This window comes from Limanda limanda, chromosome 18 (genome assembly GCF_963576545.1).
Source record: "Limanda limanda chromosome 18, fLimLim1.1, whole genome shotgun sequence".
NCBI classification, from domain to species: domain Eukaryota; kingdom Metazoa; phylum Chordata; class Actinopteri; order Pleuronectiformes; family Pleuronectidae; genus Limanda; species Limanda limanda.
In genome coordinates, this window is record NC_083653.1 from 5,010,412 (window position 1) to 5,035,353 (window position 24,942).

The following is a 24,942-nucleotide window of genomic DNA, read 5'->3' on the forward strand; positions in this document are numbered from 1 at the left end:
CACAGAGATAAGAAGGTGTCCATCGATTAACACACTGCGATGACTAAACGGTAAAGTAAACGTGAAAAGCGAGAGCAGTTGGATAAATTCAAATAGACGGCACAAGAAGACGCTTCGAGGCACAAACGCCGCACAACTTGTCAACTTTGTTTGCGTTTCTATTGGAGCTGTAAAGGCCAATTTATGCCTCTCCGTTTTTTCTATTACGGACAGATAAGACCGCCCTATCCGTCGTGAAACGCCCTCTCCGAGTGCTTCAGACAGCTTTTCGTACACGTCTGATTTTTCTAACTATCCGTCTTCATGTTGGAGACCCGACGGACCGCTCTTGGCTGTGATTGGTCCGCGAACGACATCATTTCCGTATGACGTCATTTCCGTATTTCCGGACCTCAAACTTCCCGTTTACGTGTAGCAACAAACACGAACACAACCACAGATATGAACACAACTATGATTCTACGATTAATGTGACGTGTGTTTTAAGCCAGCGGAGTTGTCCGGCTGACGGTGGCTCGTTCGAGCACTGAGGGCATGTGTGCACGGTCACATACGGTTAGAACGAGCTTTCAAAACGGCGCTAGCAGGCTAGGCTAGCGGGCTAGCCACCATGCTAACTGCGGTGGTAACAGTGCAAGAACCCGCCGTCACGACTTTAATTCCACTTCTATCATGACACTGTTTCTATAATACCGTCAGGTTAGAAGCAAACACTGGATAGTAGTTAGTGTCGGGAGTCCCTGCTGACTGTGTGTGGAAGCTGGGGGGAGCTAGGTCCGGGTAGCTTCTAGCTACATGTAGCCTCAAGCAGATTCAAGCTGTGGAATCAGCAACACAGTTCGGAAACAAGACCGGGGAACCGCTGCGCTAAGAAACGATAACATCAGCATCTTGACACGCTGGGTGTCACTTTATTTAGTTCTGTTAGTTGCCATGGTTCAGTGTGTGGGACGCAGGCTAACATGTCAACAGAGACACGTGGACTTCTTCTTCCCAAATGGGGTAGGCTTCTCTGAGCTCGTCTTCCGTTGCGCCACCTATGGGTTTGGCGGGGAATTGTTTTTAGACGGATAGTCGTCGGAGAAGTAAAAACCAAAAAAGCCTCTTTGCCCTCCGCTGAGACCTCTCCGAGAAACGGATACGTAGAAGTATATAAGAGCCTTAATGACTCACATTCATCTTTGTTTCCCTCGCGGACCGAGGTCATGTTCCCATTCAAAGCCAGACGCTCAAACCAGAGTTATAAGGCCGGGTAAAGGAAGCACAATTACAAAAGCTAAAGTGTCTACCGAATGCTTTTCATCCCTAATTACAAAATCCAGTGATTTCAGAAAAACATTTAAATCAACCAATCCCATTATATATGTATATAGCGTATTCGTACTCGTATTCACAAATCACAATTTGCCTCGCAGGGCTTTATAATGTGGACATAAGTGGGCTTAAGTAGTTATAACCCATTCAAATTCTACCTCAAGGGTCTACTTAGGTTAGCGGACGCCAGCTGTTTACAGAGAATTGTGTGGCCACTGTTTGGTTTGTTTGTTTGAATAAATTTGACTGATGCAACGTTTGGTTGCTCACAGCTAATTAACAGCCTGAGTTGATGCTGGCTGCAACAAAAAAAATGTGCTGAAGGAGGAGGATGACAACCCAACGTTCAGGAAGCTGTAAAGCTCTATGTGCCATTACTATCAGCACTGCTATTGTTATTTACCACAAGGCAGGCAACACAGTGTGGGAGGTGTGAAGCACACAGAGCAATTATCTTTAATTGAGGCAGAGAAGCACATGATTAAATGACTAATACGGGTGTTTTTCTTTTCTTTCTCTCAAATAATTGGCTCAGCTTTTTGGATTTAAAAAAGGTTATTTGACAATGTAGCCCTGACACAATTACACCCAGTATATCATCTGTGCGCAAAAATCAATGGTAACACACATTATCAATATTTTGACAGTAGACAGGGATTTTACTGATAAATTAGTGTGGGATTTAGGGCAATTTTCCAACGGTTACTTGTAATTTGTCTGTTGACGCTTGGTAAAAAGGTGGGAATTCGAGTTGTGATAGTTTAATGAAGATGTCACCTGGAAAGGCCAAATAATATGAACAAGTCTTTAGGAAGAGTGGACCCTGGCAACCTGCTGCACCATGGCACCAGTAACTAAAGTAGAGAAATCCACATTCATAAAGCAGAATCCTTTAGAAAAACTAGAAAAAAAAGATTTTATATTTCGTGCTACATCAATAAAAACTGTTATAAATTGATGGCTACTTTGTCGTTCTGCAGTTAATCGCTGGAACCTACAGTAACATCCATTCACAGTTAAAGTGATGGTTAACAGCTCTGTGGCACAGTGCTGGTATCACCGGGGCCAAATGTGTAGGTGGGAGCCGGCGATTTTGTCCGATCTACGGAAATCAAGCAATAGCGTGAATCTGTGTGCCTCATTACATGAACTCCCTGAGGGAACAAGTGTGAACAGATATCTGTGTGATCAAAACGAAGTAGGCAAGAAACATCTTTGAGAAAACATTGTGTACGTGTACTTTTACTTTGTAGTTGGGTCCATGCCCCATCCACTAACATGGAGGATGCCAGGGTTCTTATTAGTGGTGGGGGAAAAAATCGATTCTGTTCAGTATCGCGATATTTTGCGCCCGCGATTATATCGATACTGTAGCACAAAGTATTGCAATATTTAATATTCATTTACAATTATATATGTAACAGCCCCTGGCTGGCAAAGCATGACGAGGAGAGTTTCAGAGTTTAAAAGATACCTAGTGTGTATGCGGAAAGGATGTTCTCCACTGCAGGAGATATAGTAACGGCCCAGAGGAACTTTAACATCTGAGCATGTTGACCAACTCCTTTTTCTGAACAAAAATACCAATATTCCCAAATGAATTTAACATTTTGGGTCATGACCTTGCAGGTCTCAATCTGATTGAAGTTCTAGGTTACTCTTATTTATATGATTGAGCTCAGCGTTCATGTGAGAGGTCTCCAATTCAGAAAATAATTACAAAGGTCCTGTGTCCTGAATGTTGCAGGACAAAGTTTTTGCACTTCAGTTAATGTGTTGAAGACAATGTTGTTCACAGAATTAAATGTGACATTTGAAGTGAGTGCAGCAGTCTTATTTTCCTCATTTTTTGTAAAGCCTTTGAATAATATGGGGGACATGAATCGCAATGAATCGCAGAATCGAATCGCAATACTTGCAGTATCGCAATATATCGCAGAATCGCAATACTATTGAATCGCGGCCCAAAATCGCAATACTATTGAATCGTCACGTTTTTGCCAATTTCCACCCCTAGTTCTTATTGATACTTCAGCAAGCCACCAGGGGGGTGATCACCTTTATATACAGTCTATGACAAAACCAATAGAGTCTGTCCAGTTTCACACCCTATGTCTATTCTCATCCACTAGTCAACAGCATAAGCCCGTCAGCATCACTAGTTGTACTCAGACGGGTTTAAATAAACACCAGGCTTTTACCCGAGCGTCCACAGCAGCTCGGACATTTCCGTCCGTCGCTGGTTTTTATTAAGTTTGAAAGATCATAATTTCTAAAGCCTGGTTTTGGAGATCCTCCTTGCTACTGACAACTGCATACAAAATATTGCAAATCCACATTGCGGCGGAAAAATGTGTTTTCTCGGACGATCAAGAGAATGTATTACACATACTGTGTTTGCCAGTGGTGGTCTGCTGTACTGTAATCTGTGCAGTCTTGCTACCAACTGCATTTCTGTTGAGTGCAATTTCCTGTGTTGGAGAGTGGAAGATGCAGTAAAGGTGTAAACATACGTCTTCCTCGTTGCTGCGAACCTGACTGAGGCTTCATGTCGTTAAAAGCATTGTGGGTGCAGATAGCATGCAACATGACGCAACAAGCCAATGTATTAGTCACATTGCGTCAACAGCAGCAGTCACCCGGCTCCTCTTCTGGAGTGGACAGCTGCTTGTGAGTCCAACGAGCAGTCAGCGGTTTTCAAGAATCCTCCGGAATCATATCCTGATAAATATGTTTTTTGTGACTTTACAGCAAGAAGCTAAAAAGGTGCATTTCACCAAGCGCAGCAAATAATCAAAAGCACTGAATCAAGTGGAGAATTAGCTAAGGAATAAATGTTTCTTGACTGGCCTCAACAAGTTAAATTATAACTTTTTACAGTCCTGCTGACAAACACAGAAAAAAATAACAGACAGGGATGAAAATAACCTCATTGGCAGGTAAAACGTTTAAAGGTGGAGTTTTCAGATTTTTTTTAAAGAAACGACGTGTAGATAACCAGATTTTTGTGCCGGTAGTAATAGAAAAATTACACGTCTTTCCTGACTGTTGAATTTACATTTCCACATCTAAGCAAAGTAGTTTTTTTTTGCTCAAAGGGAAGCAAGCAACTAAATATGTTAGCTCCCAGGAGGTCAAACCAGAAAAAGGAAGCACACAGTGAAGAGCACAGCTGACGGAGGATAGAGTCGATAATGCCAGAAAAAGGAAAAAACCTCTGCCAGTCACCACTGCTTCAATAGTCACTCACCCTGCTTTTATAGAGGGCACATGGTCATGGGGGGGGCATTAACCGAGCGAGTCACCGTGTAGTGAGACGTGTGCGTCTGTTTGAGGAGCCGGGAGTTCTGGTGAAGACTTGCAGCTGTAAGCGATGCAAAGGCAAACAGTCGTCGGCAACGTCTGGAAAAGTGCTGCCGACATCCACGTCGACTCCTTCTCCTCTGGCTCCTCCTCCCTCAAACCCTGCTTCGTCCTACTCCTTCCTCCACCTCTTCACCTCTGCCTCCCTCCTCTTACATGTTGCTCGGCGCTCAGATGCAGCATGAGGCTTCCGGCATTGTGGGAATTTCTTCTAAACGTGGCTCGCGGTTGAATCCCGCGTGTCGGCGAGGATGTTTGTGCAGCGTGAATCCAAGCAGCCTTTTCATCCGCAGTGAGTAGAATCCCACCAGGAGACAAAAAGTCATTCAACCTGCGCAGTGTTGAGGATGAAAGAAGCTTTGCTTGGTTTTCTTTGCCAGTCCAGCTGCTCGAACTTTGCAGAGAAAGTGAGAAACTTCAAGGTTTGCTGCTTCCTTTGATTCCTCTGATGATGCTGAGCTCAGATATTTGTCGTCTGTGAAAAAGGGAAACGAGATCCCCAATTCATTATAGCAGAGGCTGAGCGAGAAGCCGTTTCCAGTAATTCGCCCTTCCATGAAAGAGGTGTGAACATCGCCCTCCGAGGAACCTTAAGCTGCTCCGTCACATGGACACTGACACTGAACAGCTGCTGCCTTTCACCGTCTCGTCTCGGCAAGAACGCTGGACCGCTCCGGAGCGACGCTACGACCATGCTGAATAACTTGTTTGCATCGAGGCGCCGAGCACTTGGCAACTGGTGAGGATGAGAGACAGTGTGAGGACCTACCTGTATTTGACAAGTGTGTTTTTCACCTCATTGGAGAGAGGAGCGCAGAGGAAAAAAGTCGGCGAGAGGGAGCAGGGGAGGGGGAGAGGCAGCCAGCGAGGGAAGGTGTGAAGCTGCGTGAGGGGATACAGAGACCAGGGAAGACGCACAGAGCTGAGGACGACACAGGGAGAAGGAAACTGAGAGAACTCTGCAGGACCGAAGAAGGAGTAAAGGGAGAAAATCGGCGAATCAAAGAGCCGGCTAAACACCCATTTATGCTGGAGGGTGGTGTTTCCTCAGATCCATACGGGGTGAGTATGTATTCTGTTTGATGTGGCTATTATGTCAGGAAATTAAACAGTTCACAGGAGCAGCCGACAATCAACACGACGTAGCGTTCGGCGAGGCCATATTATAAATTCTAGCATTATAAACATTTTATGAGCGAATGTGCAGCCTGAGTTACTAATGAATCATGGAACAAGTGCTGGGGTTCATCAGCTGTCAGCAGAGCTTTCACAGATCACACTCGCAACTCTGCAGTACATTTTGTACGACGTGGATCTTAAACCCACTATCACACCAGACAACAGGTTATTAAATGAATCCCAGAAACTTAGATATGCTTAAATGTGTGTTTGCGTGTTTGAAGGACAGCAGCTGTGTAGGAGTGTTGTGTGTTTATTCTTTACTCAGGGAAGGAAAAAAAAAGTGGGCGTAACAGGGAGTGAGGATGATTTGATTTAAGGCATCATTAAAAACCATGGGGATGACCAGTCGAATGATTGGCATCCCGACACTCGGAGGTTTAAAACAACAACAGACAAAAAATCTATTTGAGCTGGAACTATAAACAAAATGGTCAGAAGATTATTTATGAGAAGAAAATGGCAAAAAAACGTACTTGTTCTAGTTTAAATGTTCTGCTTTCTTACAACTGCTGCATCGAACATTCATTTCTATTCATTTGCCAGTTATTATTAAAGTAATCATTTGGTCTGAATACAGAAAACAGCATAAACTGTCCATCACAGTCCATGAGAACAAGGTTTCTTTCACTTTACTTTAAGAGGCCTGGAATCATCAAATGTTTGGCATTTCCACTTGAATAATCACCACAACATTGACAGATTAGCATTCTTTCCATTTATTAATGGCAGCTCTGTTGTATAAACTGGATATAATTGGGATTTGGACCGTTGAATCATGCCTCAGCTCTGGAATAACTAAATATAAATACAAACAACCAACAGAGGGCACAACAGGCTGCTGCAGGAGTCATTTTGAAAATCCATAAAAACAGTAATACGTCATTTATGGAGCAAAAAAGTTTTAAAAAATACATTCGTTCAAGCTCTTGATATCTGACTATTAGTTGTTTTTTTCTCTTCCTTCCCTCGACCTTGAAGTAAAATATTTTGAGGTTTTCGTACTTGAGTCTGAAAAACACCTCTGAGAAATATAATGTCCAATTAAAAAGATATTTTCTGACTGTAATTTAACCAGGACGTTTTTCTAGCTGTTTACCAGACGATAAAAATAACTGCAGACCTGAGCTGAACCCTCGTATGTTAACACAGCGGCCGTCAAACAAGGGTCCAGGTATTTCAGGCTGAAAGTGGGTCGACCATTCTGTGGGACGATCCCAGTCAAGTGTCTGTGTTCCACTTGCTGCTTTATTTAGCCGACCTCCACTGGCGTGATCACAATGAAACCAGCCAATCTCCTGCGACGCTTATTATTTTCCAATATCCGCCGACCAGACGGAACATGAGCGGCCTCATTCCTCTGCTTTGACGCCAGTCTCCTCCCGTCTGCGTGGCTAATCAAGTATCCATAACAACACCGGAACATACAAATTAATGGAATGATTGGGAATATTCATCTCAGTTAGGAAAAAGTCCTTGTGTTTGTCAGTCAGGTTAGTCGAATCACTGGAGCTCTAATGCGATTTGCCTTTGTTTCATTATGATTGAGGCCTGATAGGTGCCCATTAGCAGCCCTGGTAAACTACGGCTGCGGGGGAGGAGGATTGATCCTTGTGATAATGTGTACAGATAGATGGCCATGTTAGGATGTAAATAACTGCCCAACAAGCCCCCCCCCCCCCCCACACACACACACCCGCTCTCCGTCTTGGACACATCGACAGAACAAAGGAATTGCACCGTGTGTTCATTGCCCCCTAGCAACAGCCCAATCAACCCCCCGGCAACGCAACGACTGAGACCTGACAAAACAAAAATCGCTTCTGGGTTAAAAGCAGCAATTCTTTCCTCTGGGCTCAATGGCAACGAAATGCAATCAATACACGCTCGGTTTCAAAAGAAAAAACATTCCTGGTTCATATCGACTGATGTTCTCGAGGCAACGAAAAACGTTTCTGCACAAAAGCAGGTTTAAAAATGCACTGATTCTGAATCTATTGAAGTATCAAAAGGCGTCAAGGTTTCCTCCTTTACAAGTGGCCTCAGTCTGGAAGCCACAGGCTGCGTCCTCCTCTCCCTCTGACACAGTGGATCTGTGTGTGCTGAACGGAAAAGACGGCGTAATCAGGGGGTCAATCAAATCATTTCAATGCTCAAAGCACTTGGGGTTGTTTGGACAAGCAGTGGGGCTGCGATATTCACCCACGAGGCCACGGAACAACAGAAATCAACCTGACCTTCGATTCAAATCAAACAGTCTGTTTATATAATTGCTCTCCGTCAGCCTCCATCTTTCCTAATAACACAGAGTACAGTAGAGCTTTCAATGAAGCGTTTGCAAACAGAAAGTCAGCCACTGTTTATCCAAACAACCCAATTACATGTATTTAAATAGACTGACTGGAAAGCTTCACGTCTGCATAGATCTCGTGCTTTAATTCCCCCCCCCACACCCGTTTCCTCTGGCGTTGCGTAAAAAGACGAGTCCCTGAAGCAGCAGCAGATGCACTTGGACTTCAGAAAAAGTCAAAATGAAATATAAACTAGGCAAAGTTTTACAAATGGAGATAATATAAACAACAGCGACAGGTTCAGGTCAAATGTTTTGAGTGGTGAACGCGGGCTGCAGTATTATTAGTGCCAGTGGTGGAGGAAGTAATAAGATGCTTTCTATCTAGTAAAACCAGCAATTAATATAAATACAGGAGTCATAAGCAAAAGTGCTGCAGTTATTGCAGAGGGTTCGGCTCGAGACACGACATGAAGGGTCGTGAGAAGGAAGGAGGCAGCAGCTGCTTATATCTGCAGAGATATGACCCCAATTTACTGGAGAAAAGTTGTGAGTAACAAGTAGAGCCCGGTCAATACGGATACCAACAATTCTGAAACTTGTTATATTGGTCGACATACTTGGAAGCCGTTATCAAACCTTATGACAAATAAATGTAATTGAGGTCCTCAATCTATTTATGACATTTTGGCCACATCCCGATCTCAATTAATAATATGACAGTTGTCCAGTTGATGGGCTTTGATACAGGTGTTTTTCTCAGAGTTATTTAATTATTCTTTACTACTGCATTTTGACACCTGTTGAAAAAATATATAGAATTGGATGTGGGCAGCGATTCAGAGGTTTTGAACCACGCTGGTTTTAAATGTTATAAACCTCTCCTGGGCAGGAAGAGGCACTGGTATGGTCGTGATATTTTTACTTTTTTGTTCAGGCTTCATTCCACCACTTACGTTGCCAAACACTCGAAGCTTCAGTTTGTTCTTGTTAGAAAAGACAACACGCCGAACCTGCTGTGCCTTAAACTAACATCTCTTCAACACACATCTCATTAATACACGGTATAGTGTAAACATATACTGTATATATAGAGATGGACGACATCACAGGTCCCCAAAAGTGAAGCCAAATCCTCTTTGATTGTCCCTTGCTGGATTGGTGCAGTGCATATCATAAACCCTGCCTCCTCCATGTTAGTGGATGGGACATGGAAGATCTTATCACATTGATGTTTGTTAATTTTTTTGGAAAGTTTGGTTGTCATTAGTTATTTGATGATATAGAAACGGGGCGAAATGCCATGAGGGTATAGACATCGGTTTCAAATGATTTTGAGTGCCAGAGGGCGGCACTTGTATCTGGGATATTTAAACTTCATCTCTGTACAACGGGAGTAAGTGGAGAGGCGTTATTGAGTGTGCAACTATGATTATTTTCATTTAGACTAAATGACTAAATTAGACTAAATTTTGTTCGCAATTTATTGATAATTATTTGGTCTTTAAAATGTGAGAACAAATACCCAGAAACCAAAACGCTAATATGTTTGATTTCCTATTGTTGAAAACAAAGAAAAACAGCAAACATATACATTAGCAAAGCTGAAACAGGTGAAAAATTAACTGAACTAAAAAATGATCTTTTTTTCATTTTGATTCATGTCCGAGGATCCTCTCTCAAAGAGGTGCACACTCTCTGTCTTACAAAGCTCTTTGAACCTAAAGGTCAGGTGAGATAATAAAAAAAAGAATAACCACCCACTCACATATATAAACACTTTGGTTTCTGGATGTTCCTGTGTGCTCAGCTCTGAAATCACAGGATGGCAACATTATTAGATGAAGCATCCTGTTGTGACAGAGAGCAGATAAGAGTTTGACATGTTGGACAAACATTGTGATTAAAACGCAGTAAAAAACTCAGCTCATATCGTGTGTCTCACACCTGCCGCCTCCACCACACTGCAGGTACAGCTCTCCTCTCGACCTCTGTGCTCCGGGTTTTTCAATCTCATAAGACTTGAAGAGATACATTGCAAAAGGTTGAGAAACAGCGCTGTGGGCCATCTGTATCCTGAAATAGATAGCAACTGTGTATACCTCTAACCTGTACATTCTGCCCGATCCTGCCAATAAAACAAACAGAGCACTTCAGCACCTTGGATACAAGCAGCGATGATGACATAAGCTCCACAATGGGAAACAATCTGTGAGAACTTTAGCCGGGAGGAAAAGGGAGGTTTCCGTGGCGAAAATTCTTGATTTCATGGCGACGTTAATTGGCCAGAAAAACAACTCTCGAAAGCATCGCCTCCCACGTGCAATTAAGTATCCTCGACAGAGCGGCATGACTAATCTGACAATGTGGGCAAAACACAGAGACGAGAGATGGGAGTCAAACAACTCACAGGAGCACCTTTGGCATTTTCACTACGAGAGAGCGGGAGAGACAACGCTGCTCTTCAACACTCTAATGGCGTGAGAAAAATACACAGTTAATGGCATAAAACCCTCATCTGGGGTTAATATATGTATTATAAAGTGCTTCCTTTCCTAATATGACACATATTTAACAGTGTTAGATTAACTTTAAATGATTATTTACAGTTAAATTAAATAAACTAATTGGAAGTGTTTAACTGAAACTGAAAATGTTTTTCTATCTAACTAATTCACAGTTTGACAATTGAAAATGAAATACATAAAATGTGCATAGAAAGTAGCATCTCATTTATATGCCACATCTATTTGGGATTAAAGGAAACTCAAGCACCTCCACATTAATGGATGACTTTTATTGACCCCGGTTACAATAAAGCATCTCAGTCACAATCAACCCCTTTTATTTTCTATCAATTCAATGTTTGAACACTGGATCTTTTTAGATGTCTCCACCAAACATGATGAACTCCGCTACCTGCAGCAGTATGTTATGAAACCTACTCAGCCGTGATGAGAGGACACTGGGTGAAGGGGAAACAAAGAGAAGTGAAATTTGTTCCTGTAACAAAAACACTGAAGTAGAGGAACTGCACCAGAGTCAGATTCAAGTACCATGTACCTTGACCCTAGCGTTAACTTGTGTTCTCTCAATAAACTCTGCAAACAAAGCGCAGAAAATAAAGACTAATAAGAGAATGCAAAAATAAAAGAGTTTTTATACTGATCAGATTGTTCACTATAGATACAGAATGCGGGGGGGTGCCACAGTGCATTGAAGTGGAAATGATGCTGAGCTTTAGCGAACCACAGGATTTAACCCTTAAAATAGCAGCTTCAAAAGGAGTTTGGTTCACTGACTTGGAATAGGGAGAACGTTTCCTCCTTCACTCCCACTCCGTCCTCACCCTGAATGTCTGTTATTGCTCCATGTAACTTAAGCAAGCAGGTACGATTTAGTGTTCAACTGATTGATAGGCGCAGCTTTAATAATCAGAATTAGGTCCATCAAGTTGAAGAGTAAAGCTGAACTGTAGATCAGTGAAAAAGACATAGAAGTCATTAAAAACATAGGGTTATGGTAAATATTCAGCTAGGAAACTTGGATTAGTTACTGCAGTTGTTCTGGTTTGGGAACCAGGGGATCATGGTTAATACCCATGAGTAAACAGTCAGAGCTCCTGTGAACACCTTGATAGGTTTTGTTTTTCCTCTAAATGAAACCCACTAAACCAGAATGAATCACCACATGTGGCTGCAGAGGGCGCTGTTGCTCAGCAAACGTTACCTAGTGTTGCTTTAACTCAACTAGACGTGAGTTTAATGTACAGTCAGACATCAGGACTCTGAGAATCTCCAGCTCGGCTCTAAAATGCGGTGGACTAGTGGCAGAAACTTGGACTATGGGCAGAAAAGGTCTCTGGTTCGTCTCTGGTTCGACTCCTCGGAGAAACAACAAAAAGACGAACCTGGATTGATCTGTCCAAAAATCCAAGAGGATTCACCCTACCCTGTCTAGTGCCCCTGAGCAAGGCACCTTACTCCCCCAACATCTGCTCCCCGGGCGCCGTACATGGCTGCCCACTGCTCTGTGTGTCCTGCACCAGATGGGTTTAAAGCAGAGGTTAAATTTCCCTCCTTGCATGAGTGTGCTTGTGCATGTCTTTGCATGTGTTTGGGACAAATACATTTATCTTAATCTTAATGTTAATAAGACGCACTGAGCCCTCTCGCTCCTTTGGGAGGAAGAAATATTAACACAGGCGTGGGGATGAGACCGCGGAGCCCAGGGAGCCAAACACTGACCACTGAGGCTGAAATGAGCAAACAAGGACAAACAAGCATCTACTCCGCAGCCATCTGACAGCAGTGTCCACACAGACAGGGCAATTAAAGTCCCTACGACCACAGACGATTCCTTTGAACCAATTAGGATACAGAGAGAACTTCAGTAAAGTACAGTGGAGTATTTGACAGTGTATTTTCATCGTGGCTAATACACAAGTCAAAACAAAAGGATAAAATGCTTGAGCTGTTCTTTTAATCCAGTGGATTTTATAATTATCTTAATAATAGAGAAATCTGTCTCCGTGCTTTGATTTCTCAACAACTTCTCATCTGATCGACTTCAGAATCAACAGGTGTGAGGCCAAGGACCCGAGCAAGTGAAGCGTCGACGGACTTGAGTTTACGAGCAGTTGTCGAGAATTTAAGCCCAAATCTAGGCACAGTAGAGTCAGCGTGATCAGGACTATTTGGTTGTTCTGGAAAGATCAGCGCCGTCACCTGACTCCTCCTGACTGAGCAGCACAGGTGCGGTCGGCAAAACCAACCCAACCAATCCCCTGCTCTTCATGTCCACGTCTTACCTGCCGACTCCAGCAGGACGTGGTAATCTGTTCCTCTCTGGGCGGGCGTGTCGTCCTCAGGTTCCGGTCTCTCCGACTCCTCGTATCGATCCCAGTTGGTCTCCAGTTTCCTCCTGGAGAAAACCTGCCGCCTGTTACCGTCCTCCTGGAAGTCGACTTCTTCATCTTGACCCTGAAGGAGAACATGGGAGGACACGTGATGAGCAACATGCGAATCAAATCCCTTAAAAATGACACACCACAGTTACTTATCATATCGTCTGTCCAACAGGTGGAGTCGCACCAAGTTGCACTCCTCATGCATTTCTATGAGGATTGAGGGTACAGTCATTGTGTTTATTGTCTGGTTGCAACTTGACCCTGGATCTGATTGAATCCAATCCATTGTGCTGCAAATTTAAGAGAACGATGGGACCATAGACTTTATATTAAGACGGACAATGCATCTCCTCTTACTCTTCATAACCCAGCAAATTTGCTTTTGGGGTCTTTTAGAGGCAAAATCTTGACCTGCATCTACGTATTCACATTTAAAAATCTGTTTGTATAGATTGTCCATCTGCTAACATGGAGGAGCAGCGTTTATTAACTGTATTCAGCCAGCCACCAGGGGGCGATCAATACACTTTGGCTACACTATAGGGGAGCAGTCATGCCGTACATTATGAGATACACTCTATGGGTGGGACTGATTCTGACTCATGCGGGAAATATTGATTGTTTATATTGTTATTTATCATTCAGGTAAAGCCGATGAACAGGTTTAAAGAGAGTTAAAAGTTTTACACCCACACTGTCTCTTGTCTGCGTTCTGCTCTGGCTGAACCTTAACCTCAGTCTAACTGGGAGTTTCAATTTAGTCAAAAGGCTCATTTTAACCATTTAGAAGCCAAAATAATAAAATCCTAAGCTTCGTCAAATTTGTTTTACTCTTATATAATGTTATGTTGGGACAAAGGGAAGAGAAGCACTTCTCCAAAGGCTTTCAAAGTTCAGAAATCCTTTCTACACACTCAGAAACGCTCCTTTGACCAAAGTTTTGCCCAATGTAAAAGTTTCCTCTGACATTTAAAAGTAAATACCAAGCACTTATTCATAGTTGGTGAGGAAGTCTAACCAAAGATTCAAGGTAAAAGCCATGTCCCAGTGTATGGTGGAGATTTGGACAGTGGAACCAAGACTGAACTCATTAAATGTGTCTGCGTCACAGACTTCATCCCATTTTGTAAGAAGACTGCAAAAAAAACCTTGTTAATTAGGTTGTCATGGGAACGTGCAACACAGGTTGTGCCGGTCTGATAAAGCTGTGGTTTCATTCTCTCTTTCTTTTCTTTTTTAAATGGTGCCAACAAGATAAAAGCATGCTCCACAATACCATCTAAGACCACACGGTAGCTATGGATGCACCGACGGTTATGATTATGATTGCAATCACAGAGCCCCTATGAACCGAATGGAATTTGTATGATTGCAATCACAGGACCCCCATTGTTTCCCTCCTGGTGCGGCAGGTGCATTCACTGACTGATGGGAATTAAGACGCACGCTCTCGTGTCACATCCGAGGCTCAGACACTGACAGTGTTTAAGTGCTGTAGGAGATGATGATGATGATCCTCCAGGAAGGTTTCAATCTGTGAGATCTAACCCTACACATTATGATTGAAGTTGATCATGTGTGTGTGTGTGTGTAAGTAATCATGATGACATAAATCCCACTTCACCTAAAGTCCACAGAAACTACAGCTCCTCTCACGCTTAAATTTGCGTTGACAAACCCTCTGTAGTAACTGCAGTGTGTTATCCTGTGCTCGTGGTGTACATAGGCTACTATACATAACTTATATATAAAAACATTGTATTACATATTCTCATGGGTCTCATTTAAAGATGCACCAGTGTATATAACTTTATTTATATGAATATTTGAGAGGGGGGGATGCCACTTTATCAGCTCCAGCTCCTGCCCTTAAAACATGTCAATTCATAAAGTTTGTTTTCAGGTTGTCCACGAGATTTAACTTTATTTATATGAATATTTGAGAGGGAGGGGGGGTCCTTTATTAGCTCCAGCCCCCAAACATGTCTATTCATATAGTTTGTTTTCAGGTTGTCCACAGCAGCCTGAACCAGGCCGGTCCTCTCTGGGGATGGTTTGGTGAGATTGAGCTTTAACACCGGCTGATAGATGAACCGAACCGAGGCCGAATGGAAGAGGAGGAACTTCATAGTTTAAAATCATATTCCGGGAAATTTAAGCGAGTTCATATCGAGGCGAGTTGTTTAATTCAGTATATTCTCAAAGCGGTTTGGTGCAGCGAGTTAACGGATGTGTCCTAACTTGTCTCACCCGGTCCTGGGACTCCGCTGCGTGGCCGCTTCCCCCGCGTCCTCCGCCCCGGTAGTGGTCTCTCTTCCCCCGGCTCCGCTGGTGCCCTCCCCGGCCTCGGCCCCGGTGGTCCCCGGCAGCACTGTCGCCCTCCTGCCCGCCACGGCCGCCTCTTCTCCAGCTGCCTCCCCGAACCCTGGTCACTCTTCCCTCCATCGCTGTGACCGGACACTTAAGCATGTGACACCTCCTGGTCGCGTTGTGGGCTGGGTGTTACATTGAAACGTGTCCTAGGACATACTGTCCCTCTCATTGGTTCCGGGACCAAACTTTATTATATATGACCTATTATATTATATGTATTATAATTTATATCATATATATTATTATATATTATGTGTGTATTACCGATTTTATGTGTTCAGGTTTTCATATGACACAGCTCTTTAGTTATTCATTTAATTAAACAATTTTATTTTTTACTATATATTTAATTATGGTATTACTTTAAAGTTGGGGAAAAAAAAATAATAATAAAAAAGTTGTGGAGTAGGGTTTATGTGAATAAGTGAAGGTACATGGTATCTGGCCCTGATTTATCCTGATATAATAATAAAATTAGAGGGTTATAATTATTGTGTGCAGTTTTGTCTCATTACTGTTTTTCTTTGACTTCTTCATTTCAGGAAAACAAGTTCTACACAGAGGCACTCACAGAAAACACAGCACCATGGAGAACAGCACCTTCGGCAACACATCGCACGTCGGAATGACTGCTCACGGCCTTTGGGAGGTGATAGCCATCGCCACGGTGTCGGCCATCGTCAGCCTGATAACGATAGTTGGTAACGTGCTGGTGTTGCTGTCGTTCAAAGTGAACAGCCAGCTGAAGACTGTGAACAACTACTACCTCCTGAGTTTGGCGTTCGCTGACCTCATCATCGGCGTGCTGTCCATGAACTTGTACACCACATACATACTGATGGGTTACTGGTCCTTGGGGAACCTGGCGTGTGACCTCTGGCTTGCAGTGGATTATGTGGCCAGCAACGCTTCGGTCATGAACTTGCTCGTCATCAGCTTCGACAGATACTTCTCCATCACGAGGCCGCTGACCTACAGGGCAAAGAGGACTCCAAAGAGAGCCGCCATCATGATCGGACTTGCATGGATGGTGTCTTTTGTCCTCTGGGCGCCACCCATCTTGTGCTGGCAGTACTTTGTAGGAGAGAGAAAAGTGCCTAAGGAACAGTGTCAGATCCAGTTTTTGACCGAGCCTGTGATCACATTTGGAACCGCCATCGCTGCTTTCTACATCCCCGTCTCTGTTATGACTATCCTGTACTGCAGGATCTACAAGGAGACGCAGAGACGCACCAAAGACCTGGCAGAGCTGCAAGGCCTGGCGACAGAAAATATTCCAGAAGGAATTAAACCACCGAAAACTCTCATTCACTCCTGCTTTCATTTCACCAGAGAGAGGAGGGACCGGAGTCAGGCCTCCTGGTCCTCATCCAACCAAAGTAACGCCACCAAGACGACCACCAGGTCCGATGAGGCGTGGGCCAAAGCCGACCAGATCACTTCCTTCAACAGCTACACCTCATCTGAAGAGGAGGAGCACCACGCCTCACTGGAAACTCCACAGGGGTCTTTCAAAGAGCAAAGCAGTGTCCAGAGTAACAAGAACGGGCAAGTGACTGATTATGCAGAAGATCAGTTTTTCTCCTCTCCTCAAAAGAAGAACAGCAAAAAGGGCATCGCTTATAAATTCAGACCTGGCTCGAGGGTTAAAAAGAACAGTCCCCCACCTGCAGCACCCTGCCTGCCGGAAACAGAGCCCCCCGCCGCACACGCCTCCCCCTCCGCCTCCTCCACCACCTCCAAACCCATGGACCCCGTCCTGAAGAGCCAGATCACCAAGAGGAAGAGGATGGTGCTGGTGAAGGAGAAGAAAGCGGCCCAGACTCTCAGCGCCATCCTGCTGGCCTTCATCCTCACGTGGACGCCGTACAACATCATGGTGCTCATCTCCACCTTCTGCACCGAGTGCATCCCCATGTCCCTGTGGCACCTGGGCTACTGGCTGTGCTACGTCAACAGCACCATCAACCCCATGTGCTACGCCCTGTGCAACAAAACCTTCCAGAAGACCTTTCGCATGCTTCTGCTCTGCCAGTGGAGGAGGAAGAGGAGGGGAGAGGACAAGCTGTACTGGTGCGGACAAAACCCAAACGCCAACAATAAAGTGACTTGATGTGGCGCCGCAGCGTCGTCCCAGACTTTTGCCTCCATGTGGAGTTTCTTGATATGTACTGTAGTTCATGTTCAGCATGAAGTGCTGCATGTGATTTTTGTGATAGAAGTACATGTTGGTGGGAAATGTACACAGATAAAAAAAACTAATGAAGGTGGTTACACATTCTGGTTCAGTTTAAAGAACATGTTCCGATATTTTCTTGAACTCTATTTTGAAAAGAGGACTCCATCATCAAGTGGGTTACAGGCTTTGGGTAGTAGATGTAAACCTTTATTTTGAAAAAAAAAAGTTTAGTAAGTTAGAACAATGTGTGGAATCAATATATTTATATAAATACATATATTCATACAAGATTAATCTAATTTAATCACAGATATTGAATATGTTTCCTGGGGAGGTAAACACTTATATAAGCACTTTATTCTTTGATATTTTCGTTCCCTTTAGTTGCTGTTGAGTCCATTTGCTTTCTGATATATTCCATAAATTGACCCCAGTTCTTAATACATTTATAATATGAGCCTTTTAGCTATAACCATACCTGCTGGGTCTTATAAGATGATTTTAGAGAAGTACAAGTGCACACTTTAAATATTAAAATAATTTTTTGCGCAGAATGAGGACTGTCCCCCAGGAGGAATGATTACAAGGGCAACAGACATTTAATCCACACATTGTGCATGTATTGAAATTATGTATAACAACATATACATGTATGTTGTTTATAAGTCTCTGAACATGTTCTTTGAATCTCACCCGATCCTTGTTTATTCTAATGCTCACTTGCACTGTATATAAAGGACATCATGTAGGCGTACACATTTAAAACATTTTAAAATATAAAGAACACGTTTCACCGATTCTGTTCACAAATGGTTAATGTAAATTGATTAGTATATATAGAGTATTTATATATATATAAGTGGTCAAGTGAATATTTTTCCTTTCTTTGCTCTTGCTATCGATGTTTGATCTTGTGCTCAAGGGCTAATCTGTGCACTTACTGAATTAGTTTCACAGTGGTAACATGACATGTGAGCGTGTCCGTGGATCACACCTCTGCTCTCGTCAATATTCACATTGATGTTTAGAAAAAGGTATCTGAAGCTGGATTACCACCGTGTCTCTCCGATGGATGAGTGATGCTGTTGTTCTACTGCACTTTCCTGTTGTTTATGATGTGATGTCAAAATGTATCTAACCCTGTGCCTTTTGTTCTGCTCTGAGGCTTCGTGGAGGAATCTGTGCTCCTCGTTCGTCCGTGAAATGTTGTGAAAGTGAGTCCGTGTGTACTGATATGAACCAAGAAACACAATTTCAAAATGTAGACTTATAATTCTCCTTTTTTAAGTGTCAACTTGTTTTGAGAGTTTGTCTCCTTTTGAGAAAATCACCATCCAACTCCAAAAGTTGACGTGTAAAACTAACAGGCCAAAGGAGGAGACATACACATAGCGTGACTGTTGCCAAAGGAAGAAGAGATCTGTAATTTCCTCTCTAATATTAAAGAAGAATAAGGAGACATCATTTACGTCGTATATTCTGAGTTTTCTTGCTGTTCAATTTAATCGAATGAGCTATAGTTGGTGTGAAAAACTTCATTCAGGCTTCAGCCGCTAATTTGAATCAGCACCTGCAGAAAGGATTTGAAGGATTTTAGGAGGCCTGAGGCCAAACTGTTGATTATTTCAAAATAAGCAGCAAAACAAGCCTTTCCTGAATTATTCTATTAATTCATTTGTTTACCTCAGATTTGTCTTAAGACTGATTCTTGACATTTGAAATAGCAGCTTGGCAAAATAACCCCAAATGAAAGTCTATTCATTGCACTAGCTAATTCCTGAGCTTTCTACCAGCTGGACAGACACATTTACATATATTATTTTAGAGTAGAAATACAAGTTGTCAACAAGAAAAGACCAACTTTAAAAGGTCTGTCTGTCTGAGAGTATGGCTCTTAATAACTTAAACTTAAAAGTTAAAACAGAATAGATCCATATCAAGATTTATTATTTATTTGTTGTTTTTACTAACCTGTCCAAATAATGTTATTAGTTTTGTTTTTCACACCAAAATCAAAATAGGCATGACTCCTATCGCTGGAGCTCTACTTTCAATCGCATTCGATGGTGGATTTGTTCAGTTGTCATGGAGATCGGCTGTTATAGTTTTGTCCATAGCACCTGAAGCCGACCCTGTCGGTTAAATATTCACTCCAGTGGAAAAACATAAAAACCACCACGCTTGTCCTAAGTCAAAAGATCCATCGCCATGACAACTGATGCAGAGAAGCTCAAGAAGTTGACCTCAAGTTGTAAAGATGAAGATTTGCTATTTTCTGTGAGGAACTGACAATGACGTGAAAACATTTATTACAGACACAGTTTTATGACTTTAATGTGGTCTTCACCGTCTGATTTATTGAAAGTCAAGCACACTCAAGATCTTGAAAGCAAACACACAGCTCTTATCACTCTTTCACCTGCCAGTAATCATCATTTAAATTCTACACCTGAAGGCACGGATGTACCGAATGTGAATTATCACACGTCACTCAGTAAGTCCGAAAAAATGAGAAGGCCGTGTGCTGACTTTCAAACCAACAAGACGGTCAGAAATAAAAACAAAGCTGTTATATAACCATTGCAATTTAATTATCTAGGCTTTTTAAATAAGAATATCTCAGTCCTAAAATTCAATTCATCTTCATTCACAGTCGTAATTACTGAAGAAAAAAAAAATCTGAGTATGTATATATATGTTCTCTTTCAGTTAGTGGAATTAGCAGCTGTGGAAAAATGCACAACAGAGGGTTAGCACAGAAAAGATGGAAGAGTGATAGAGCCACTTGAAAGTAAAGAGCAAATGTAGAATTACAGCTTTCACAGACTTTAAGAAACTTCTCAGTGCCATTCGGAAAGAAGAAAAAAAAAAAACATATTTTTTTTTTTTTTGCTCAGTCTCCAATATAATAAAAGAAATCAACATCTAATAATAATAAAGAAAACTGTACAATAGACACTTAAAAATCTCGCTTCCATGGCAGAACTCGTGCTTCTGTCGGCTGATCTGAGGAGTCGGGTACGTTCAGCACTACCTCCTCTTGACAGCCGGCCTCGTGCCCTTGCTGCTGCTGCTTGCCTTGCTGGAGCCCTTGGAGCCGGAGAACAGCTTGGTCATGAGCTCCGAGACGTCTGGAAGCTCAGGGTTGGGGTTCAGCATGTTCATGGACTGCTCCATTTCCTGTGAAGAAAGCAGTGAAACGTGAATGACCGCTGACATTACAAAAGGAACTTTTACGTTACGGTGCCACTTAATAAATCCTTATTTAACTGATGGATCCAAAGAAATTCAAATACACTTGTAGCAGATCCCCCGAAAGATGGTTGAGACTTTACTGATGTCTAGGTCGTTTATTGAACCGTCCTTTTCCATGTACACCTTAATACAACTTAAACAACTCAGATACACCGTAAGAAAATTGAGCCTCTTCGGAGGTTGCTAAAAACATAGCCTCTTCATCACCGGGCGACTCTGCCGGAACCATTTCAAAATAAAATCATCTAACATGTTTACAATAGAATAAAAGAGACACTTCTGGCGATATAAACCTTAACACACAGTGGGTTATTTAAAAATAATTCTATGTACATTTTGCATTCATCATAAACTTTACTCTGCTCATCTGAAGTGAAAATGTCACATTCAGAAACAATATAACCAATAACACACAGTGGGTTGGTTACAACACTACACAATAAACTGATATAACACTTTACCTTTCTCATCTCTGGGTCGTTGGTGTTGACCACTTTAGGCAGCAAGACAATGATCAGCAGGGGCAGAACCATCATCATGACCTGCAGGAGCAGCAAGTACAATAGATTTAAACATAAACAAGGGATTCGGACATGTAGGAAACTACTCTCACAGTCAAACCACCCAGTTGATTAAGGATGAACGTGTCAGTGGAGGATGATCGTTTTATGATTTATTTTTGGAAGCCAAATGTTTTGACCAATTTTTCTTTACCAGAGTTTTACAAGGCACATACTTTGACTGGTTAACAACTTAATAAGAAGAACTTCTCTCTCTGAGAACAACACGTCACATGAAACACCTTGAATGATTATATCATCCGTGTGTTTGGTTATTCAATACAGGGAATAAAAGAACACCTTCAAGGTGAGGCTGTGCGTCATTAAGTTAACAGTATGTAGAGCGCAAGAATTATAATCGAATGTTTTAATTAGGGCTGGGCAAGTTAACTCGTTTTAATCGAGTTAACTCATCACTTATTTAACTCAGACAATTATTTTATCTCGCATTAACTCAGGTTTGATTATTTATTGTTTTATTGTGAAAGTCAGGCTTTTATTTTGTGAAAGTCTGTTGCTGACTGCTGCGGAACCGGAAAAAAGAAAATAATTGGCGGATAAACAACCATGGATAAGGGTACGGAGCTTTTACATGGCCATTTTCATTTTAAAGTTCTTCCAGACGGCGGAGTCGACAGAACCAAAGTTATTTGTAGCCACTACCAAGGTGATTTTTCTTATCACAGGAGTACTTCCAGTCTAAAATATCACCTAAATGCAAAACACACAGTTGATATCAGCAAATCATTCAACGAAACAGCGAGTGGAGTGAGGCTTCGGCAGACTACGTTAGACGCAGGGAGGAGTATACATTTTTCATAACGAAGAGGATAACATTAATGCCCTGGCAGTGGCATTGAGCTTTAATTTTGTATTTGCTTTGATAACAAGGTTAAGTTGAGATTTACACTGAATATTTTATTTAACTGCTACTGTATTAAATGCTGATGTTAAAAGTGTTATGGCAACAAATGTTATGGCACTTTCGTTCATATGGCAGAACATTGAAAATAAAATTGCGCTATACACTACTTTTTAATTAATTATTGGATTTTGCGTATACAAATGCGAGTAATCGTGATTAATCAAGGAAATCATGTGATTAATCGCGATTAAAACTTTTAATCGTTGCCCAGCCCTAGTTTTAATAATCCCTGCATTTCCTCGACCGATGACTCTGGACTTCTACAAACCTTAATACTAACTGTTACACTTACTTTATAAAAACACACAATATCTCCTTTCACCACAGCAGGTTGTACATATCCAGCAATGTTTTTACCATGGGGTTCATGAGGAAGTCTGTCCAGCCCCAGGTCTCCCTCTTCATGAAGTAGCTGTGAGGGCCGCTGGCCCTGATCTGAAGAGGATACGGTTGCCGAATTACCTCTGATGTCTTGATGTAGTTCACAAGACGTGCCCTGTGGAATGACACACACATTCTTAAGTGGAACAGAGATGCTTTACTTACAGTACACGGATGAATATATGAGGCTGACTCGACATTAAACGTTTGTGGCGTCTCCCGACATTAAGGTCTTACCTCATTTTGCCTTTGGACGTGATATCCACACGCACTGGTTCAAATCTAAAAGTTGGGGTGATAATTTCCACCACGTACGATCCTGAAGGGACGTCATTCACTGCAAAACTTCCATCGGTTCTGCAACAAGACAATTCACACACAGGTTTATTCTCCAGACCTGTCAGGGCTCAGTCAGCTGCACATTTTGATTCTGTGCTGCTATTCCGCATCGTGAAAAGATGTTTTTATCACTTTATCATGTCTAATATGTCTACACCATCCAAGTCAATGAGGGCATGGATGGCTGGACGGACACAAAACAGTCAAACACGAGAGCATAAGAATGTTAAACAGATCGAAATTGGTCAAGATTAAGATCACAGCAGTGAGATGAAAGTCGAGGCACCAGAACTACTACAAATCTGTCACTGTAAAGAAGCACCTGCTGATCGAGATATTGACAAGAGTAAGACTTCAAATACAAGAAATTTATAGATCATAAAATTTAATAAACATGCAGTGATGGCCAACTTAACAACTCAATCCAGATCAATGACAACATCCTCCAAAATCATGAAAAAAAGTTCAAGAAAACCTGAACATTGAAACCATCAAGAAAGAGGATTCATAATAAGACGTTAATATCAGACTGCCTGAGCTTCAGCTAACTGTATCTGATGAGCGGACTTCCCCCGCTTGTGTTTAAAGGTTCAGTGTGTAGGACCTAGTGACATCTAGTGGTGATGTTGCATGTTGCAGCTGATCCCCCTCACCTTTCAACGTGAGGGACAACCTGTGATAACCTTCAGTTGTCATAAAAACTCAAAAAAGGGGTTTAGTTTGTCCAGTCTGGGCTCCTGTAAAAAAACATGGCGGCCTCCGTTGAGAAGACCTGCTCCTGATGTTAATATAAAGTATGTAAATATAACAGGGGCCATTCTAGATTAACTAAAACAATAAATACAATTTAGGTGAAACATATTAGTGAAGACAACATCACTAGAATTATTTTATATTAAACGTCAGCCAATAGGTCCCTTTCACTTAAATCTTACAAACTGAACCTTTAACGATGTATTTGTGTATTTCCACCCTTAAATAACGACTTTATTTGAACACCATACATCTCATTGATGTAGCATGAATGTTAAGTGCGAAATATTCATCTCTACATCACACACACACAGAGACACACACAGACACACAACCCACAACACTTCCCCTGGGGCCCAGGTTTGTTTTGGTGACACCTAGCACGACACTCCTGATCTGCTGGGAGCTAATGAACAACACCTCCTCGTCCCAGTTGGCAACAGTTTCTTCCGCTGGTATTACGATGTGGACTCGTTGGGACCTCCATGGGGACCTCTGCCAAAAGCAGCATCAGGCTAACGCTATGCTAATGCTAATGCTGGCAATGCTAATGCTATCTAGCCTCGCTAACAGGCTAGCTAGTTAGCCGGTGTGTGTGTGTGTTTTGTGTGTGTCCTACCTCAGGAACCCGACGAACTCCTCTCCCTCCACCAGGACCCGGGCCGTGGACACCCAGTCCTGGGTCTTCACCCCGGGCACCACGGCCCGGCCCTCGATCTTGAAGCCGGTCTCCCCGTTGGGCTGCGTCGCGACACCTGCGCCGCCAGGCCCCGCTTCCATGTCGGTGAAGCACCACGAAGCGGCGACCAGGGCCAGCAGGAGCAGCCCCAGCAGCGGGCTCCTCTCCCGGTGCAACATGGCTCTCCGTCGGTGTGGAAGTGGAAGTGGATCCCGGGTTAAGGAAGAAGTGTCAGCCGGAAAGGAAGCAGCAGCGGCGGGTTCACGGGAAGCAGCTGAAGAGGCAGTGCATCAGCTGCTGCTGTGACGTCACGGGGGGAGAGGGAGAGGAAAAACACAACGGACAGAACTTTATTGAACAAACACACGATGACAGTGACACTGAAGGCGTCACTGGCCGTTATTGTCTTTTATGTGTTTAAAGTTGAGTCTATATAACTGCAC

At 42.7% G+C, this 24,942-nt stretch overlaps 3 protein-coding genes across 3 annotated transcripts in view; 1 reads left to right on the top strand and 2 right to left on the bottom strand.

Moving 5' to 3' along the window:
* Positions 1 to 15,500, bottom strand: part of aven (apoptosis, caspase activation inhibitor) — a 28,935-nt gene extending 13,435 nt beyond the window's left edge. Inside the window, exons 1-2 of the mRNA XM_061091742.1 lie at positions 15,306 to 15,500; positions 12,957 to 13,128 (exon numbers count right to left, since the gene is read on the bottom strand). Coding sequence (XP_060947725.1) covers positions 12,957 to 13,128; positions 15,306 to 15,500 — 367 coding nt within the window. The remainder of the gene's footprint in view (positions 1 to 12,956; positions 13,129 to 15,305) is intronic.
* Positions 15,501 to 16,014: 514 nt separating this feature from the next.
* Positions 16,015 to 17,541, top strand: chrm5b (cholinergic receptor, muscarinic 5b). Its single transcript, XM_061091825.1, has one exon. The coding sequence runs from the start codon at positions 16,015 to 16,017 to the stop codon at positions 17,539 to 17,541; it is 1,527 nt and encodes a 508-aa protein (XP_060947808.1).
* Positions 17,542 to 19,928: 2,387 nt separating this feature from the next.
* Positions 19,929 to 24,806, bottom strand: emc7b (ER membrane protein complex subunit 7b). Its single transcript, XM_061091125.1, has 5 exons — positions 24,440 to 24,806; positions 22,966 to 23,085; positions 22,705 to 22,843; positions 21,324 to 21,404; positions 19,929 to 20,787 (listed from the first exon to the last, which is right to left on the bottom strand). Exons 1-5 carry the CDS (start codon positions 24,676 to 24,678, stop codon positions 20,638 to 20,640), a joined length of 729 nt encoding a protein of 242 aa, XP_060947108.1. The 5' UTR covers positions 24,679 to 24,806; the 3' UTR covers positions 19,929 to 20,637.
* Positions 24,807 to 24,942: the final 136 nt, after the last annotated feature.

Excerpts from the sequence above, each read along its gene's own strand:
- chrm5b (XM_061091825.1), top strand. The coding sequence starts at position 16,015 with ATGGAGAACAGCACCTTCGGCAACACATCGCACGTCGGAATGACTGCT.
- emc7b (XM_061091125.1), bottom strand. The coding sequence starts at position 24,678 with ATGTTGCACCGGGAGAGGAGCCCGCTGCTGGGGCTGCTCCTGCTGGCC. Across the intron at positions 23,086-24,439 it reads GAGTTCGTCGGGTTCCTGAG|AACCGATGGAAGTTTTGCAG; the intron begins GTAGGACACACA and ends GTCTTGTTGCAG. Across the intron at positions 20,788-21,323 it reads ACGACCCAGAGATGAGAAAG|GAAATGGAGCAGTCCATGAA; the intron begins GTAAAGTGTTAT and ends CTTTCTTCACAG.